General features: G+C 37.8%; 1 protein-coding gene across 1 annotated transcript; it reads right to left on the bottom strand.

Moving 5' to 3' along the window:
* Positions 1-1,789: 1,789 nt before the first annotated feature.
* On the bottom strand, positions 1,790-20,730 carry LOC127569607 (neuropeptide Y receptor type 6-like). Its single transcript, XM_052014393.1, has 3 exons — positions 20,388-20,730; positions 9,730-9,796; positions 1,790-3,040 (listed from the first exon to the last, which is right to left on the bottom strand). Exon 3 carries the CDS (start codon positions 2,921-2,923, stop codon positions 1,790-1,792), a length of 1,134 nt encoding a protein of 377 aa, XP_051870353.1. The 5' UTR covers positions 2,924-3,040; positions 9,730-9,796; positions 20,388-20,730.
* Positions 20,731-22,337: the final 1,607 nt, after the last annotated feature.

The following is a 22,337-nucleotide window of genomic DNA, read 5'->3' as shown; positions in this document are numbered from 1 at the left end:
AATTTTCCTTGTAAGTCCATGCAGACTCTGTTCAATCCTATAATTCCTTTCAAAGTGTTCTGTTATTAAACCTTTCATTCTAGATTCTAGTATTCTGCATTGTTAGCTTGAAGACTACTTTATTTTAGAATTGTAATTAAAGAGCTAATCCTATTGACAGATCTGGTCATTAAAATATTTTCTGCAGATTTAAAACAAAACATACTGGAGAAAATATATCAATTCCAAAATATTATAAGTTTTAAAGCTCATCAACCTTCATCAAATAAGTAACTCAGAGATTCAGACTACAGATTCTGCACAACTGTCATACCATTATTTTAATCTTCAAGTGATTGTTGCGGTATTTTTGTGGATGAAATATAAATCAACCCAAATGTGCTTTGGAATATTTGTGTGCAAATACACTGTTCCTTAATTAATTGGATAGTGTACAGTTAAAATAATATGTAGTTGTTTACCTGTAGATAACTATTAGAATATATCAACAAAACAGGTTTACACTGATATTAGGTATATTAGATTTATAAAGAAAAATAAATATTTCTATAGTTATAGCTTTTATTTTATATAAAGAAACCAGAATTATTGTCTTAATTAAACATCACAGAACAAAAGGACTCAAATGTTCAGAAGCTGGTTGATTTTAACTATAAACTGTAATCTTTGTAATTATCCAATATTCATTGAATGTGAATAAGGGCACATCATAATCCAGAAAACTAAAACACATGATTGAAATTTGATCCATAATCTATACAAAGACGTTGCATTAAATCAACAAAAATGAATTAGAGGAATTCTTGCCAGAAAATCTAAAGGATATTTAATTGTATATTTTTAATCATTAAAGTACTCAACCATTAACCACTTAATTATTTGTCACAGCTCCCATTGGTGCAGATAAGGGTTGGCCACTTAGACCGTTCAATGGAATCTTAGCTTACTTGTGACCTAACTCCATATGTCCAACTTTTCCCATATCTCTTGAAACTTAGTTTAAAAAAGGGTTAACATTGTACTGGATCACTCTGGACCCAGCCCATGCCTTGCATTTCTCTGAAGCGACATCCGTAGTTGAACTTACCTCTGCAAGGTGGACATGCCAAGAACTGCCACTTGGTCCCAAGCAACAAGAACTAAGACCCTGCCCATGGATCACTCTGATGGTCCCCTGACCCTCAATTCACAAGAAGGCCTCTTCTGTTGTTTCTAAATGTCTCTGATGATTATCAGCCACAGATAGATCAGAACCTATAAATACTCTGACCCTCTTTTAAGTAGACTAAGAGTTACAAGAAAATTAGAATAATTAGGCATTTTTCTTTTGAAGGATGTGTTTTGAACCTTGAAGGACTTGTATGAATGGCTACTGGTAACATAGCATAATGTATTACATGAAAACTATTGCCATGTCGGAACTCTAAAGAAATTGCAGCGAGGATATAAATATATCTGTAACTTATTGAATTCAAAATATTGGAACGTAACAATAATAGTCTGACAGAAATTAAAATATTAGCTTTATCTTCTGTGCGTGTAATTACAAAGACCAAGGCTGAACAATCTAGTTGTAACTGGCAGGATATTCAATAGTTAGTATAATTAGCTTTACGATTGGATAAATGTTCTCTTTAAGGAATTCTTCCATTGACACCTTCCTATTCTGTTGTTACTTTTGGTTTAGAAAGTTTCAGAATCTTTGTATAAGCTCATTGTATAAAAATCTAATGTCATTTAACTAGTTATATGAGTATCACTGTAAAATATGATTAATTTAGAAGTTGTCTTATACATTTGGAGAGGAATTGTTTAATTTCAGTGAGCATTTGGATACATCTGTGTGTATGGCTGAAAGACCAATATTTTCATACTCTTCTTGGGTAGATTGGTATTTGCAGTGAATTAGCATATTAAAATCCTTCTGAAAATTCTTATTGAGAAATCCATAAAAGATGGGGTTAATGCAGGTTGATATCATTGCTGTCAAATGACATAGAGTAAATACAAGATTATAGTGGCAGTTCATCAGTGCTTCGTGATTCCAATCATAGACAACATTGAAGATGTTCAATGGTAGCCAACAGACTGTAAATGCCACTACAATTGAAACCAGCATCATATTTATCCTTTTGCTTTCATTTACCCGATTTTCATTTTCTCTCATTTTATCTGCCATGCCATTTCTTTTCTTCAGGCATATAAAGATTTTTAGATAGCAAACAAATATAAAGCAGAAGGGAGCAAAATACTGAAGTACAAGGAGACAGGTTGTAAAGACTAGTCTATCTGTTTCTGAGGGCCAGATCTCAATACAGACAAATTTATCTTTGTAAAATTCTGAGTGTAAAGAGACGTTTTTAAAAGGTTCATCTGTAAGCAAATGAAATGTGATAAAGGGGAAGGAGATTATTAGGGATATGAACCAGATCAGTACAATCCCCCAACAAGCATGGGAGACACTAGGCTTCCAGCCACGTGGATTTACAATTAACTGGTGCCTTTCAATAGCAATCAGAACTAAAGAAAATATAGACACAGTAACAGATACGCACTGGACAAATGAGTTGGCTTTGCACATGACATCTCCAAAAATCCAGTAATCCATTAATGTGTAGACAATAGTGAAAGGAATACACATGACACAGATAAGAATATCAGATACAGAAAGATTTGCAATCAGGATATTGGTGACATTATGATTTTCTTTCTGTCTTGTTATGATAAAAATAAGGCAGAGATTACCAAAGAGCCCAACTATAGTTACTGTACCATATGCAAGAATTAACAGAAACATTACTGGCGAAGAGGCTTGGCATGAATCAAAATCTGCAAACTGAGGCCTGGTACCATCATAGATAACTTCAGAAATATTTACACTGTGATTGTACATTGATTCTTCCATTTTACCTGCTTTCATCATTCAGTCATTATATTTACAAAAATCCTCAGGTCAATTTGGAGAACACATTCACAAAATAATGATATTCACTTCATGACTTTTATTCAGCTTTGCTTTTCCAGTTCCAATTAACTTATCCTGCCAATAAAAAAAACAAGATTAATTCATTGTGCATGCAGGGAATTTTTAATTTTAATGAAGCTTTTAGCAATTCAGCCTTTTAATGCAGTTCATACATTTTAAAGACAGTCATTTTTCATGAAATGCATTTGGGAAAATAATAGTCAAAAGATATCTGACAGTTATGATGTGATTTGCATTACTGTAGCAGGTTTTGTCAACAAACAAAAATAATTTTATTGAACATTATTCATAAAAATAGTGGTCATTTGGTGAAAAATAATGAGTTCTTTCCAGACTGCACAATATTTATTTTCAGTTTAGTAGCACATATTTCATTTTGAGCAACAGCTAAATTTTCATTCACGATATCTCACCTTCATATGAATGTGTTTGCCAAACATTTTAGTTAATGCAAATAATAAACACCACTTTATAATGGATAAATTGAATCACATGTGCTTATTCAAAAAGACAATAGTCATACATAGCACTTTTAGCTTTGGGGAGTTTAAAGCTGCAAGTTTTCCATTTTGCTTATACCACATTTGGCACTTGTTAAATTACAAATCATTACACTATGAGACAAATCAGAAACTTCTGTAAATGGAACAAACCCTGATGATATTTCTCCCTGTGTTTTCACCAGTAATAAATCCAGAGATATTTCTTGGATCAAATTAATTACCCAACTGTCACCTTGCTCATACATTAGGTTATTCTGTTCTCTATGGTTTCTAGAAGGATATTAGTTGAATTATATAAGTCACATCACTCAGAGTCTGCAGTTGTTTCAACTATATAATGTTAGAGCAGTAATCCAACTGGCATGTAAATGTCATATGCAGACTTGGACTTAGACTTCAAGAATACCACCTTCTAGAGTGATTAACGAGTGCCAGCAGCTGTCATGGTTGCACGTAAAACCTAAATAGATAAGCTTAGCTCACAGCACCATGACTGATTTATTTCAAGGGCACTGTTTCAAATAACTGATACCAGAGTGGTTAATAATTTAGCAGCAATCTAACTTTTGTATTAATATAACATTACTTGGACTTCAGGCAACTTAAAATTAGAAACATAAACAATCAAAAGCTGCCTATTTGTCATTAACGATGTCAGTATCTCCACTGCAATGTTGTGGGATATGGAGGACAGCCAGACCACTGTAAGTGTTCTATGCTCACAGACCAGAGGTTGAAGGGCAAGCTCAGGTATTCTGGTCCAGCTACAGCTATTGGTGTCAGCTGTTCTTACATCTCCCATTTCCCACCTCTTTCACATTCTGTCCAGAGCAATTCTGTTCTGCTTATTTAATCTCCATGGAAGGCAGCTGGCGGTAATCCAGCAGAATCTTTCACCAGATGCTCATGGAGTGGATCAACAGTACTGAAATCAGCTGTCAGTCAGCCAGTCAGCTATAGTTCCTTTCAAACCAGGCAGCTCAACTTTTCTGCAAGTGCCAGTAAAGGTTCAGGTTTATTTCCATCTGTCTGAAAATTGGGGAAGAGAAATCTCTCAACCCACATCTACCTGAACATTGCTTGGAGCCATGGGAATAGCTTAAGTAGATAGGATAGTGTATATTCGAAATGAAGGTTTTACTGCTGTTCTTGCTACTGCTGCTGAGATATTCACCTGCAACAAACACAGGGTTAGGAGGGTATTGTAATCGATGAAACAACATGGAGCCCCATGCAGATGTTCCTGTGTGGTTTTGTGAAGCTGGTGTGTATATGTAGAAAGCACACACACCCACACTTCACAACACGAACATACTCTCAAGTATTAAAACATAGAAAATGAAGACTAGTTAACAGGCTCATAAAGAACGTTGTTATGTTAAGCATATACATGGAGATGCTAAGAGCATTTCCAATCTACCCAAAGCCAATAAAATGTCTGGGAGCATGAGGGGATCCAACTCCAACTTCACACACAGCTTTACATTGAACCTGGAGTCCATCCTTTCCCTCACGGAAGTGGTGGTGAACTCCACATTAGCACTTGTAAATTCAACTTATATAAGGTGTCTGATGGCAGAGGCCACATTATCCATGGTGGCACAAGTGGAGCTGTCCATTGCATGAGTGCTGCACTGTAAATCTAACCTGTTATTAAAGCTCAGCTTTCTGTTATCAGACTGTTACCATCATGGAAAATGTGCCGCAGCAAATTGCTGAACTAACAGATACTCTGCCCTGGGGGATTGACCGTGGCTATGTGGATTATGAATCAACTGTCCTTTCTCAGGATGACAGCATTTTCCTGCTCCCACCCCAGTCATGCTGACAGTGACTTCCCAGCTTCTCCTCAGCCAACTAGCCCAACCTGACACAACTAATGATAAGATGGTGCAGCCCCCACTGCCAACATCCTGGGGGTCACCATTAACCAGAAACTCAACTGGACTAGCCGCATATCCTGTGGTAGGCCGAAGGGCCCGCTATTGTGCTCTACAACTTTACAACACAAATACTGTGCCTACAAGAGGGACGGGTATCCCATGGTGACTGACTCAGTTCCTGACATGCCAAACCCCGCACCTACAAGGTACAAGATGCAATACTCTCCGCTTGCCTGATGAGTGTAGCTCCAACAACATTCAAGAAGCTCAACATGCCCCAGAACAAAGCAGCTACTTGATTGATATGTCATTTATCATTCCAAACATTTCTTCACTCCACACTTGTGCAATATGGCTGCAATGCATATAATCTATAAAAAAAACTTCAGTTACACACATAATCTACTCTGACAGCATCTCTCAACTCTATGATCTCTATTACCAAGAAGGACAAAAGCAAGAGGAACATCACCACCTGCAGGTGACCTTCCAAGTCACACACCATCCTGATCTGGAAATGTATTGCTGGATGTAAATCGAGGAATATAGTACCTAGCACAGTGGTAGTATTATTACTGCAGCAATCGAAGAAGGCTGCTCAACTGGAATTAGGGATAGGCAATAAGTTTTGGCCTCTTCAGCAATACCCAGATCCTGAAACAATGAATAAATTTAAAAAAATTCTGAGCTGGTGTCCTAAGCTTCTGTTGCCTTTAATATCCACCTGCAAACTTCTCCACTGGGGTGGGTTGGGTGGTGGGGAAGAGGAGAACCCCATAGAAGTAGTAAGCAAGTGAGGGCACATGGAAGACAGCATTAAGGTATTGCACAGGGTGATTAATCAATAACTGTGTGACTTTGAATGTGATTAGGTGTATAAAAATGCCTGGCATGGTTTGGTTTTAATAATTATGCAGGTGGATACTGAGATGATCTGTAACAGAGAAGTGACAAAATGGAAACTGTGCCACAGTGCCCTCCATGTGCCCTCACTTGCTTACTACTTCTATGGGGTTCTTCCCTTCCCCATTGGGTAGAAGATACAAAAGCCTGAAAGCACATACCACCAGGCTCAGGACAGCTTCTAACCCACTAATATAAGACTATTGAACAGTCTTATGATAAGATGGACTCTTGACCTCACAATCTACCTCTACCTTGTTATGGCCTTGCACCTTATTGTCTGCCTGCACTGCACTCTCTCTGTAACTGTAATACGTTATTCTGCATTCTGTTATTGTTTGTCCCCTGTACTACATCAATACACTGATGTGATGAAATGATCTGTATAGATGGCATGCAAAACAAAAATTTTCACTGTACCTCGGTACATGTGACAATAATGAATCAATTTACCAATAATAAACCAATTTACGATATGAATTCAGGATTCTCTTTATTTGTTCTCACTCATGAGCGCTGGGTATCATCGGGAGATCAGCATTTAATTTCTCATCACTAGTCACAAATGAGAGTGATGCTTTTGCAGTTTGAGGAAGCCCAGATATACTGATGGGGGGGGGGGCTCTCCAATAATAGTCACCAGACAAGCACAAGTAAAAAGGAAAATATGATTGGATGATTTGGAGTCTACTTTGCAGGTGTTGGACTTGCCAAGTGACAATCTTCTTTTCCATTAAATGTGAGACAAGTTGAGGCCTTTCCTGTGGAAGAAGCTTCAACAAGTTGCTGCCATCCATTTGGTAAATGGTGTGCCCTGCAGGCATTGTATTCGTGTTGGATCACCGTGAAAGTTCAGATTAGTTAGATGGACCACACATGGAGCTCTTTGTGATGGATAAGGTAGAAACTTGTCAGTGTGCTTCAAGTTGCACAGAAACATTCTTCAGTGTATTCAGTGTATTAAGAAACTCTCTTGTAGCCAACAGCAATGGCTGGCTGACTAACAAGAGTCCAGCAGGTTGATGAGTTTTTCAGATTCAATATAGGGATGAAGCTGGAACAAAGTTGCAAGGAGTGGGTGGCGGTCCTTTTCTGCCTAATTGTTTGGTGTACACCAAAGTGAGTTGATGATTGAGCATGGTATGAGAATACAAGTGATATTTACATGAGGAAATGGATGTAGTTTTAAGATAAGTGTATTGGCTGGATAATCTGGTAATTGGCAAGGTCCCCAAGTTTTCCAGATCCTGCCCTTGAACGCCAGTTTAACATAGTGCAATCTTCTACTGATCAATGAGACCTAGTACATTGCTGGGCCTCTGTGAGTATAATTGCCAGAGCCTGATTCCTGGATGACTTTGACAGCCAATGAAATCTCCCTTTGAGGATACTGATTATCAGAGATAAAGAATCATAGAGTCATATAGCACATACCCCTGTCATTTTCTAGCACATGGCCAATGGACCTCTCTGTCATTGTGATTCAAATGTTCACCTATATAAAACGTTGTGAGAGTTTCTGCCTCCACCACACCTCATGCAGTGCATTCCAGATTTCAATCATCCTCTGGGTGGAAAAATAATTCCTCAAATCCTTTCTAAATCTCCCACCCCTTACCTTCAACCTATGCCCTCTGGTCATATTCACTTCTGCTAAGGAAAAAATGTCTCACTATATATCTACCCCATCTATGCTCCTCATAATTTTGTGTACTTCAGTGAAGCACCACCCCCCCCCCACCCCCCAAACCACTCCACAGAAAACAAACCCAGCCTATCCAGTCTTTCCTCATAGCTGAAACGTTCCATCCCAGGCAACGTCCTGGTGAATCTCCTCTACTTTCTCTCCAGTGAATCACTTTGTCTACGCTATTGTTGAGCTTGAATATTTCAAGCATTCACAGACTACTAAACATTAACATTTCTATAAAAACACAGTTAAAAACAACTACATATATTTGAAACAATTCAATTTAATCAAATGAAAAGGAAATGACACGTCCATCCATAGCTGTTTCTTCCCATTGAAATGAGCGAGGACTAGGTTGAATTAATCAATGATTTCCCAGCCTCAGTGCACAGGAGTCCCAGGATTGGCACTCACTGAGCAGAAGTTAGGACTTCATCTTCACTTGAGAATTCAAGAGTCTCAACCAGTTAAGGAGGTAAAAGCCAGTAGTTACAAACACAAATATCAGCCTTGAAGTGAAAAGTGCCGCCTTTCAGCTTCATGCTCGTGATTCTTCCTTTCTCTCCAGAAGGGCATGCACAACTGGGGAGGGGCCAGAAGAGGTGTGGGCACCCCTCAATAGTCATTAGGTATTTATAAACTCACATGTATGCTTTGTCTGTATAAAGTGGCCTTCAAGAGCAGTCAAATTAAAGTTCTGGTGGTCACGCCAGATCTCAATAATTAAAAATTAAGGTTTTTACTTCCCAGTGTTGCCCATACTTCAGCGAGAGAGGTATCACTACACTTATTTTCTACCTTCACTCTCACATTTTGTAGAATTGCTGCTCATCTCAAATTAATTCTTTTCCTTGCTTTTTCCTAACGTAACCCGATCAGTGAGCAGCTGGTTCACGTGGATGACTGCTCTCACAGCAGAGTCTTCTGTTTAACACTTGAACATCACAGCCTACCATGGCCCAGCAGTGAGAGTGATCTGTCCTCCCTCTCTCTCCATTCTCCACGTCCAATATATAAATCAAGTATTAGTGTCAGAGTAAAGCTGGAAGCTTTGATAAATTTGCATCATCATACATTTAACATGACAGGAATCTAGCTAAAAATCAATTACTTTAGCATTCTGTGTGACATTCAAAGTGATGTGAATCAGATGATTCACTAAACATGAGTAGGTGCAGCTGGAGGTAGCACAAGAGACCAGGGATGAGTTGATCAGCAGGCAGTTCAGAGTTTAGCTGTGCAGAAGCGGACAAAGCTACAAAGCACATGGTGTCAATATTTTATGAATGGATGATTTTTGTTCACCAACAATTGCTATAATACACCAGCTGGTATGTTATAGCCCATTACCACTTGTGAAATTCCTATATTAAATTCAGCTGCCCTAAGCAAAGTGATGTTAGGCTCAAAGTTGTAGGTCCTCATGCAAATGTTTTCTAATGTGCTGTCCATAGTGGAATTCCCTGTGATGGCAGTCCTGTTTCTTTTTCATTTTGAGCCTAACTAAAATTCTGTGCATTGTTTATTTTCTCCCACCAGCATGAACACTGGTAATTCATGGTAAAAATCGGTTAAGTATTGGCAGAGCTACTTTGAAATAATTTTGCCTTTTGACATACAAAGAATTTGTACAAAATTTAAAGCACATTCATTCTCCCCTTCTGAATCTTTATTTCAGATATTACTAAGCATGCTATCATTTTTTTAACTTGGTGACAAGTTTGGAAATAAAGTTTGGAAATATAATTAATGAATCATCCTCACCAGAGAGAAAGGGCTCCCACTGAAGTGACTATTTGTAAATAATCTCTGTTCCTGGATCCTGGAGCTCCTGAAATAGAATAAATAGATTTATAATTTATACAAATACTGCAGAATGTTAACAGCAGAAAAGTGGAAAAAATACTTTGGCCTCTTGGCACTGTCACTTAGTTAAGCATATTGTTATCAGAATCAGATTTATTATCACTGACATATGTTGTGAAATTTGTTGTTTTGTGGCAGCAGTACAGTGCAAGACATAAAAATTACAGTAAGTTACAAAAATAATTTTGATACTACTACAATACAATTACTATAAGTTACAAAAATAAATCAACAAAGATGATTTGTTATAAAATGTGGAAGGCAGGAAAAAGAGCAAGGAAATATATGGCACAAGCAATGAGACAGATCTTTCTGAAAACCCTGTAACATTATTGACTCACAGCCACTTGCAGAGGTGTCACTAATATAATTACCAAGGAATTGGATCATGTATCACTGTCTTTTTCAATGTTATGTAATCCAGAATCAATTTTGTCTGGAGTAGTCATGCTAGCATCAATTTCTGGGTGAAATTGTGGTTGTCCGATGTCTTCCAGCCTCACATACGTACCTCCAATGTTGGTTATTGTGAAACAATCCTTCAACTTTCTGCAACCTAAGTTGGAGTTCCTAAGCCCAGAAAGTGACACGTGTTGAACAGTTCCAAAAAGTAAACAAGAAGCACAATACACTGCATTCTTCATTTAGATACCTTTTAAGCAGACAATCTGCTTACATTGGGACCCCTCCAAATCCAGCACCAAAACTTACTGGAGACTACTCATAAACACTCCAAAGTGCTGAGTCTCTGTTTACACTATCAAGTGCTTTTTGGAGAAAGTGAAATGTGAGAAAAGATGTTTCTAGGGTTTGTGCACCATGCTTCTGATTTTTTTTCTCTATTCACATATCATTTCTTCAGAAGACACTGCTTTTGCTATCATTACTATGCTTATGGACAGATGATCTTTTATAGGATTTGGACTACTTCATTTTTGAAGTATCGCTATTTGTACTTCTTGATTACTGATAAAAGTCACTTAGCTTCGTTGCAATAAGACAATGGTTAGAAATCTTTTTTGCCTAGAAACTGGATTGCACAGGTCAAGTTTTGTGCACTGCATAATTCCATTTCAATCCATTCAGGTTTTCCATGATGTACTAACTCAGTGAAGTACATGGACATGCCCAATAGCTTTGTTAAGTTTGTGAGGGCTTCGCCATCATAATCAAAAGAGAATATAAACAAAGATTGCTGGAGATACTCAGCAGGCAGCATCTGTGGAGTGACAAACAGAGATAATTACTGAGTAGTTTCTGTTTTTTTTAGGATTTGCAGTTTTTTTGTTTTTTGATTACTTAAAGGGGACCTCTTATAACTGGTACCAGTCTAGTAATGGGACCTTAGAAAGGTCGTCTTTAAGAAATGTCTTCTGCCTTAGAAACTACTCTGAAATATGACACAATTTACCTCAGTGAGAGGAGGAGAAAATGTTCAGGGGATTATATATCTAAAAGAATGGATTATACTTATCGGTTTAGGAGAATATAGTTCAGAATGCATTTCCATGGCTTTCCAAGATGTGTACTGGTGATCTTTGTCTCATCTTATCAGATGGTACAAAGAGGAATTAAACAATAAGTGAGGAGTGAGACAACAAAACATGATTTTAATGTTGTGTCATAATCTGATTTTAACTGCTTTATTGAAGAGTTGTCAAGAAGCAACTAAGGTTTAAGTATACAAATTATATATTGCAATATTATTATTTAAACACAACACATATATATTTAATACTTTTTAAATATATTAATAAAATTAAAATAATTGAACTTAATCACTCCTGCCTTTGCCCTGTCAAAGGATTTTCTTTATTTTAAATAGCATTACTGGTGCACTGTTTGAATGTAGAAATATTTTAGTCATGGATTCTGAAATAAGGGTCTTCTCCTCCCTGTAATGGCAGAAATATTATTACCAACTGGACTTGGTTCCTGAAATAAAAACTGAAAATGTTAGAAACACTAAGCAGGTCAGGCAGCATCTGTGGAAAGAGAGAAAGAGTTAATATTTCAAATACTTCAAAGCAAACATTTTTGCTATGCTTATTATGCACCAGACATGGTTTTTGAAATGTCTTAGTTCTCATCATCAGCTGAGACTTCAAAGTTGTTTTACTCTGAAGTCTTCAGTATAATGAAATTTCAAGAGAGCTTCCTGGAAATACAGAAAAGTACTTACTTTTTATATGTGGAGAGAGTTCAGTGGCTTTAACAGCCTTAGGCTGTGTGCCACAAGTGGGATAATTTTACAGTAACAGGTATGGATTCCCAATGGCTCTTCCCTTCCTTGCATTGTTAAAGGGGGAGGTGACTTACTGCAGGATGCAGAACATGATACAACATTTGAGGAGAACGCATCTTACAAGCTATTGCAATTTCTCTCGCACTCCAGATAAAATTCAGCTCAGATAAATGTACCTAATGTGAGACAAGTATACATCCCCAAGGAGGTATTAGGGATGATGTCCAAGTTACTGCATAAAAATTGCACCCGAGAATAGATGCCCTGCCAGCTGTGGCTTTGAAAATTATCGTACCAGTAAATTTTTATCTTCATTTCAGCTCAGGGATTTGGATTTGTTTATTCACTCCAGTGGGCTGGCTTCCCTAATGGAAAATGTCATTTCTAGGAGAGACCCCTCCATGAAGGCTGCACCCACTCCCTCTAATATCGTGTCTATGAGCTGCCATGCAAAATATTGTATTCCCTAATGTCTAAAGGGAATATATCTGTGCTTCTGTGTTGGCAAAATCAACAGAGAAGGTTGGATACCTGGATTCTATTGCTCACTTGAGAAATATAGGTACAAAGTTGGTTATACCCAATTGCCATCAGTGTACTAAACCATGGATCTTAACCATCGATAAATGGGCAAGCTGTCAGAAAGCAGACTGTAGATCCTGAAAGCCCTGGGAGTCAGTAGTTCAGCCTCAGCATCTGAAAGGCTGTACAAAGGGTATTATCCAATATTTTCTCTACTGTCATTTGCAGTTTGCATTTCTATTTCAAAACTTAAACTCACCTTCTATTTCCACAGGTATTTTCAGACCAGCTGAATATTTCCAGCACAGAAGGAGGCTAATCAGCCCATCAGGTCCTAACAAAGCAACCCCATTGATTTTATTGCACCTCTCCTTTTCCCCGTAGCCCTACAATTTATTCTCTCTCACATATCCATTAACTCTCCTTTGATTCTTTGGCCATTACCTACACAAAGGGGTAATTTACATGAACCAATGTAAACCTACTAGCCTCCATTGATTTTGTTTGTCACTGTCCCTTGGGTCATTTATGGTGGTCCTTGTAACCTGAAATTCTATTCACACCCTTGTTATTAAGGCCGGATTCAGGCAGGGAATCTCTTACAGAATAGTGTTCAAATAGGTTGGACCATCTCACTGTTGGTACAGTGAGTTCAGGCTGGCTGATCACTCAACCACATTTCTGCCTTGGGAGTTAATATCAACTCCCATGATTTAACATAAGATCCTGCTCATGATGTAGGCTGGGGGCAGTATTAATTTTGTTTGTGGATTGAATTGCAACCCTCAGGGTTTACCTACATAAATTTACCTCCACCATTAAACCAATGTGTAGAAGTGTTTCATTGAAATATGTTATACATTTGTGCAATAAGATTACAAAGCATCATTGCCAAAACATTATTACATTATTAATTAAAACAGAATACTGGAAACGTTCAGCACATTTTATATCATGTATTGTTTATTCCTGACCTCTCCTGTTTTTATTTCCGATTTCCTGCATCTGCATTTAGCTTTCAAATGCTTCTTGTTGGTTTTCTAATTACAGTCCTTTAAACCTGTAATTTGAACATTGAAAATACATTATTTAGAGATTAGTTTAATGTAGTATATTCCCAAATATCTGATTTTCTTCACCTTGAGCATGATTTTCATGACAAATTTGGTAGTCCTCTGTTTTTTCCTGTACTTACAGTACTTGGAAACAGGGTCAGGCAGCAGAAATTATCAGTTATGAAGCCACATTTATTTATATTGGCTTAGTCCCAAGAAATCAAGTCTACAGTAAATCACACACTGTACAGTTCGTGGCTTTCAAACATCTCATTTGGTTAGAAGTATAGTTTGCCTCCAGATAGTCCAACATAATATATGATACTGCTCCCTTAATGTTAAAATCATTATTAGTGTTTAAAACTGTGAAATACAAAGATTTTATCATGTTCTGACTTTTTCATCCACTCTGTCTCTCTAGAAATATTCACCCTTTAAATTTCAAGTCACCTAAGGACATGATAGAGATTGAAATTTAGCAATTTTATATTATTTTACTTCTCAGTGCAAGACTGGCTCTTTTTAGTTACTAAAATTTTTCTTTAGTTGTACGTTTCACCTTTTGACCTTTAACCATGCCTCACATTGTCACATACAACCTACTTTGGGGTTCATTGAAATTCTAGGTTGAGAGAGAAATTAATCATGCTTATTGCAGACTAAGTGGGTTAGATACCTGCAGTGGGTCTGCTGGTGTCTTTGGCAAAACCAGGTATCGTCAAGTTTAGAGGTATATTAGATTGCCTATGTGTGTATCAGGCATTTTCCCATTCTGGCTATCCAGTTGAAATTACGTTTGGATTTGATGATATATGAATCTAACTGTGTAAGTATTAAAAATTGTGATATAGGGTCTTTGACCTGAAACACTAATGCTGTTTTCTGTTCCACAGATGCTGCCTGACCATCTGAGTGCTTTCAGAATTTTCTGTTATATTATATAAAATGGATTAGGGACACAACTTTGTCGCCTGCTCTTAGAAGGGATTCAAATTGTGAATGGTCAGTTCCTATCAATTTTATGGTGTGAAAGTAATCTGGCAATTTTAATTGCCAATATGCCTCTTTTCTGCCAAACAAGTAGGATGGGGCATCTGCTTGAGGACTCTAAAAGACTGCTTAATATGGGCTCCAAATGATTATTGGATATAATTGCAGCATTGTTCAGGCACCAAGGTTTCCTAGGATTCATTACCTGAGTATCATAGGTTTGGTCTAAGTTTGAAAAAAAGAGCTGAATTCCAGAGTAGAAGTGAGAGAGACTACCCTTGACATCAGGCAGCATTTGACCAAGTGTGGCATCAAGGAGCCCTGGTAAATGGCATGAATGGGAAAGTACTCCAATTATTAGAGTCATGCCTTAGCAAAGGATGATGATTGTAGTTGTTGCAGATCAATCATCCCAGTTGCAGAACATCACCACAAGAGTATCTCAAGCCAATGTCCTAGGCCCAACTATCTTCAGCTACTTCACTGATGATCTTCCTCTTAGCATGTCAGGCATAGGGAGGCACGTTGATGATTGCACAATGTTCAGTTCCGTTGACAATTCCTTGGCAAATGAATCAGCCTGTGCCTGCAGACAAGACTTAGATAACATGAAGGCATGGACAGATAAGTGACCGGTAACATACATGCCACAAATCTGCTAAGCAATGACCATCTCCAATAAAAGAAAATCTAACCACCTGCTCTTGAAATTCACTGGCATTACCATCACAGAGTCCCCACCTGGGGGTCAAGAGACTCATCTGAAACTTCCTGTAGCAAGCGAATCTTTGTTTCACACCCCGAATTCTTTCCCTTTTCTACATGGCACAAGTCAATGGCATGTTGAAATATTCTCCACTTGCCAGAATGAGTTCAGCTCCAAGAACACAAAGGGTAATTTACAGTAACCAATTAAATTACCAACCTGCATGGCTTTGGAATGTGGCAGGAAACTGGAGCATCCAGGGAAAACACATGCAGTCACAGGGAGAACATGCAAACTCCACATAGACAGCACCAGAAGTCAGGATTGGACTCAAGTCGCTGGAGCAGTGAGGCTGCAGCTCTACTCACAACACCACTGTGCCGCCCTTGCACTATCATTCCACCCTTACAGCACAGAAGCTCATTGAGCCCAACTCTTGGAAAAATCTTTCCTTTTAGTTCCACTCTCCTGATTTTTCTCAATACCCCTGCAAGTTATTCCACTTCAAGTGTTTATCTAATTCATCTTTCAAGGTTATTATTGAATTTTCTAGCACTGTTTTTCCTGACAATGTATTCCATAGTACCCCACAGACAGAAACATTTGCAGTAAAATATTTACTTCCAAGTTTCCATTGTTAGTAGTTAATGAGAGAAAAACACAGACATGCATTCATATGGTGCTTTTACAGCTAGTAAAGTGCTTTAGAAATGCAGTTACTATTGTAATGTTTAAAACGTAGCAGCCAATTTATACACAGCGTGTTCCCATTACATCAATTTGATAACAACCTAACAATATGTTTTGGCATTCTGAATGCAGAGGTATATATTTTGGCCTGAACATGGGGAATAACTCTTAGATTTTTTTTCAAAATAATGCCATTGGAGCTTATATGTTCCCTGCTAGAACAGACCTGTCAGTTTAACATTCCACCTGAAAGACGAGACAACAATGCAGAAATCCCTCACTTCTACATTGGAGTGTCTGCCTAGTGTCAGTTTGGTATGGGGCTTGAAACTCCAACCTTCTGACTCCGGGCAAAAGAGCACCAACCAAGCCACAGTTATATATGATGAGAAGGAGGAACAGCAGAAACTGGTAACTAAACTTGAGTTAGCAGCTTCCCCAACTTCTCTGTAATGTCCTTCTTTCCAATGATTTCCAGAGCTCCTCTGTCATGTGATGTTAATGCTCTAAAGGTTCAGCATCTGTCACCTTTGAATTAGATAATAAACCAAAGAGTTTGCTTCCTGTTTTTCAAAATAACTTGAGAAACTGTTTTGGCATTCTCCAGGTTATTACATTCCTCCAGGCCTGTTTCCTCCTAAAGGGAGATTAAAAGAAACAAGAAGTTACAGTTATTAAGGAAATGTGCTGTAAGATCGAAGCAATGTCACAGTTGGTCTAATGATACCTGCCTGTAACAATCATATATTTTAGCTGAAATTATTCTTTTGGGCTGAGGTTGTAAGGATGAGAGTGAGAGAATATTTCTACACCAAGATTGGAGAGTAAAGTGCTTCCAGCCACCATGGATATTTACACAAATTTTGAAAGCACTTTAAGGAATATTCAGAAGGATGTAATTGCAAATGCCTCATCGTGGCTATCCCTTGAGGTCGAGGATGATGGTCTTCATTCCGTTGATCTATTTATGGGCTCTCAAGTGGCTTATGAGTCCAATCTTGGCTCTGAAAGTTCTTCCGCATTCAGGACAGGTAGTTCCAGATGGCAGAGCGGGCTTTGGTTGTTGCTGCCTCTCTTTCCATTTTCTTCTCTTTTCTTCTAGTTCTGCACATCTGTTGGTTTTGAAAGTTGCTGTTCCTTCTCAGATGATGGTTTGCCAGAGTTTCCTGTCCTTGGCATTGGTTTCCCAATTGTTGATGTCAATGTTACATTTCTTCATGTTGGCTTTTAAGACGTCTTTGAATCTCTTCTGTTGTCCGCCTCTTTTATGTACAAATGCCTAGGTAAGCTTGGTATATTACGCAAACATGGGCTCACTCCCATACCATTAAGCTGTCCTGCTAATGCATTGAACTGTTTCCACCCATGCTTGCACACATACTACATTGGAGAGGATTCAGTGGCACTATGGTGTTCTTTTCTCAATCCTCCTGGATTGCACTTTATAGGTGTCTCTTGTACTTACTACCAATAGGAAGTCAATCCTCAACATCAAGTCCTAAGAGAACAACACTCACTAAATGCTGGAGGAACTCAGCGGGTCAGGCAGCATCTACGGAGGGAAATGAACAGTCGATGTTTCGGGCCGAGACCCTTCATCAGGACTGGAAAGAAGGAGGGCAGAAGCTGGAATAAAAGGGTGGGGGTAGGGGGAGGAGCACAAGCTGGCAGGTAGTAGGTGAATCCAGGTGAGAGGGGGAAGGTAGTAGGTGGGGGGGGGGGTAAGTCGGAATGATGTGAGAAACTGGGAGGTGATAGGTGGAAGAGGCAAAGGGCTGAAGAAGATGGAATCTGATAGGAGAGGACAGTAGGCCAAGGAATAAAGGGAAGGAGGTGGGGAACCAGAGGGAGGCAGGTGTGGGTGATGGGCAGGTCATGACAGCAGGGGAGGGGAAAGAGAAGGGGTAAAGGGGCCAGAGAGATAAGGGAAAACAAAGGTGGGGAAGGAACATAGAGGAGTGGTTACTGAAATTTAGAGAAATTGATGTTGATGCCGTCAGGTTGGAAACTACCATAACAGAATATGAGGTGTTGTTCCTCTAATCTGTATCTAGCCTCAACTTAGCAATAGACAGGCATGTCAGTGTGGGAATGGGAAGTGGATTTAAAATGGGTGGCCACTGGGAGATCCTGGATGTTACGGCAGACAGAGCGAAGGTGCTCGCTGAAGTGATCCCCCAATCTGAGTCAGGTCTCACCGATGTAGAGGAAGCCGCACCAGGAGCACTGGATGCAATAAATGACACTGATGGATTCACATGTGAAATGTCCTAAGGGAGGATCGTTTTGGCCCCTCTACTTTTGTGGTTTACTCCATTTATTCTAAATATTCTTTCACAGGAACGTACCTTATTTCACAGAGTGTTCCATTCTGGATGCCTGTCTGTTTAAATTGTAACAACACAGGATTTCACAAGATCAGAACTGGCAAGTTTCATCTCAAAAACATTTCATGAAAAGCAAAGATGAATGATCCGCAGTTCGATCAGGTGTGCTTTCTGAACCATCTGACCACTGGTCTGGCTCTTACGTGATTAGAATAGAAATGCAGCAAGTCCAATTCAAAGGAAATATTGAAACAATCAGAGCCTATGGCTTTAAAATGTTGGTTTATCTCAACAACATCATCAGAATATTAAAAAGTGGTATATTTTACATCAGAATATTAAAAAGTGGTATATTTTACAAATAATATTACTTATGAGTACCACCAACTGATGTTCTTTTAATGCTGTACAAGGATACTCGATGGCTTAGTTCACAGGCACAATGTGCAATTGATAAAAGGTCTCACATGTTTTACCCGGTCTGCTGGGACTATTGTGCTCACATATATTGGTATTGGGAATATAATACAATTGACCTCAACTTTTCTGGGTTAGATGAATAAAAATTCCCTATGGGTCTTGATTTTAATTGTTTCTGTATGACTGAGGATGAGTGAAGGGGCATTTGTAGCTATCGAGTGAAGTAAGAAAAAGCAGACAGACAACTCATGGGCATTTCTGTTAAGCAATTTGAAAGGGATGTAACTGCAATTGCAAGACATTCTTAGTATTCTGAACTGGCGTGACTGTTTGGAAATAATAAAATCAAAATCAATAATGAACAACCCACAAATACTAAAGTTCAATTCTTGAATGGCCTTTTTTAGAAAGGTATTGAAGGACAACCAACAATTACTGAATTGTATATAAGCACAAATCACTATTTTCAAATTTTTAAGTGTGAAGTTTAAAAAAGAAAGTAGTTCAACAGCATGTCACGATCTAACAGAAAGTTTATATTCTTAAACAGTGGGACTAATCTTGCATGTACACTTTACCAGTATGGAATCCCATTCTACCGATAGCTTATGACAGCGATTTGGTGCATATTGCACTCAAAGATCCCAATATATCTGAATTTGTGATATCTTTATATGTGGGTGAGGACATTGCTGGATCATGGACTCAAAATAATATCTGGTATGCAGTAACAGAGCTATCAACCTGTTATATATGAATTCATAAAAAATATTTTCTGGTTTTCAGTTTTTTAAATAATATTATGAAAGGAAGTTTGTATATAATATCTGAAAAAAGGATAAAGCAAATACAAATTAATATCACATAATTTAAATGTGAACAGAGAGTAAAACAAGAATTAAAGAATGAAGGACATTGGTTTGAAAAAAGAAAGAATGAATAACAAGATTAAAGAATGAAGGACATTGGTTTGATTTAAGTTATTAAAGAAGCACTCAGAATTTATGCATGTCCCTCAGAAACCTCCCAAAGAATGATTGAAATGACTGTTACAGTGCAGCTATTTTGGCCTCAGCAAAACCGAGCAAATAGCAGTATATGCTGACTGAGTAAGGAATAGTGACTCATACATTAGAGAAACAGTCTTATTTCAGCTAGTGCTGTGGGATTTTTAACATACACCTGATGTTAAAGCATAGCAGCCACAATGGTGTAGCACCTCCTCTTGTTTTACACTTGGGTGTTATTCTACATTATTTGCTTAAATTATTGAGTGAGGCTTAATCAACACCCTTAAGCCAGAAGGCCATCAGCTTAACTAAACCAACAAGTAACGATGGTAAATTAAATTTTATCAAGTTATAAATAGGCAGTAAAGTGTCACATAAAAAGCTAATCAAGCAATAATCATAAAAAGGACAACTGGCTGCAAAGCAGCAGCAAGAAGCATGTTGCTGAATGTGATTTGGTTTACTTTAGAATATGACTTACTCAAATACATTCCTGTTTTTGCCTTGGTACATCTCTAATAGCATTTAACCAACATATTTTGATATCAAATCTGTACTTCTTAAACATTATTTTAAAATTATATTGATTACCTGTCAAGCTTAGATATTTTCAGTTTCACGGCTTCCCGACTTTTCATTACGATTTAAGAAGAACATTGCATTTCAGGACATTCACTTTTGCAGAACGTTTCTTCCATTTATCTATTAAAGCTCGATTGATATTACATTGTAATTGCACAAGATGATGCTGGTCATATTCTTGAAGATACCGCTCTCTTTTGTGTGCAAGGGACTCTGTACAAATCTAGTCACTGAGTACTCTGACGTTTAATGATTGACACCAAAACAACCACAGAGACAACTTGAAGAGTCTCAACAATTGTCAAAATCAGGACAAATGCTACAGAGCAGCACCAATCAGCTCTGTGCAGGATAGGATCTGGTTTACTTTCATAATATGACTTGTCGCTCCCCAGCAGGATTGTGATGACTAAGGAAAGATATTGCTGTATTGTATATTGTTATTAACAAGCCTTTGGCTGATTAGTGTGATTCTCTAGCACCATCTTGCAGCTGAATTTAAGAATTTACGGAACTTGAGATACCTACGAATCAGAAAATAGGACTACGATCTATATGCTGGCAACATAGATTTTTAATATTTGTTTCAAAATATAATATAAACATTTCTCTAATATTTGAGCAAAAAAATCTGAAGACCATGCTAAAAAACATTTGTTTAATGTATGTACCATTAGAACAGTGGGTTCTGTTTCACACAGAAGATTTCCAGATGACTGATATTTTTAATAGCACTAAATCTAAGCATTAGTAAGTATAGAAAACTGACGACTCTATTGCCAATTTTCTCTGTAGAACAAGATGTTAAATTAAAAAGGTGATAAAGTCCCATTTTAGCAATGTACTGAAATTAATTTTGCTCCAAACAATCACACATTAATTCACTTGTGATCTGAAAAAATGTGGCTGTATCCCTCTTGCACTCAAATGCTTGTTTTCATCAACACTGTTTGTAATTGCAATTAACATTTCCAATTTATACCAATGCCAACACAACATCAACTCCCTTTTCAGCTTCTGTAAATATTTTTGCAGGGAATGGCTTACAACCAATATTTTATTCAAATGTTGCCCATATCAGAGAATGCTGTTCTTTTGAAAATGGTAGTTTGACTAAAATGCTGGAATGGCTTTGATTTTGGTAATTTAAGGTTAAGGAAACAATTTTCCTTCTCTTACTCACTGTTTATGTGCAAGGTTGAACTTCAGGGGCTTATTTATTTTGCCTTCATAAAACACAAAAAGAAATAGGAAAAATTGAAACATAATATATTAAAATAATTGGTAAATTGGTTTATTATTGTCACATGTACCGAGGTACAGTGAAAATTGTCTTGCATACTATGCATACAGATCAATTCATTACCCAGTGCATTGAAGTAATACAAGGTAAAACAATAACAGGATGCAGAATAAAGTGTTACAGTTGCAGAGAAAGTGCAGTGCAGGTAGACAATAAGGTGCAAGGTCATAACAAGATAGGTTGTGAGGTTAAGAGTCCATCTTATTGTACTAGGGAACTGTTCAATAGTGTTATAACAGTGGGATAGAAGCTGTCCTTGACCCTGGTGGTACGTGCTTTTAAAGTTAATTCCATCTGAAGTCTATCCATTTTTGGTTCAGCTTAAGTCTGTGCATAGCTTTGGGATGAAAGTGGAAATTTAAGTAGTAAATGTAAAAATTGTGGAGATCTCCCAGTTAACTAACCAACACCAAGGCACCATTAGGTTTCCATAATGGAGGCATCATGAATGGAAAAGCTCTTATGAATGGATGTCAGTGAAGAAGATGCCTGACAGGTGTTTCTTGTTCTCCAAAACGGTAGCGTCAGGGGTAAAGTTGCCTCTCCTTGAGAGACACATAGTTAGTTGAGACATTCTATTCCTAACAAAATTGCTCATACAGACATCTGATGGGATCATTAAAATATGTGCATGGATAACTATCTATTAATCTGAA

Source organism: Pristis pectinata, chromosome 4 (assembly GCF_009764475.1).
Source record: "Pristis pectinata isolate sPriPec2 chromosome 4, sPriPec2.1.pri, whole genome shotgun sequence".
Taxonomy (NCBI): Eukaryota; Metazoa; Chordata; class Chondrichthyes; order Rhinopristiformes; family Pristidae; genus Pristis; species Pristis pectinata.
This window is presented reverse-complemented; position numbering and strand designations above follow the sequence as displayed.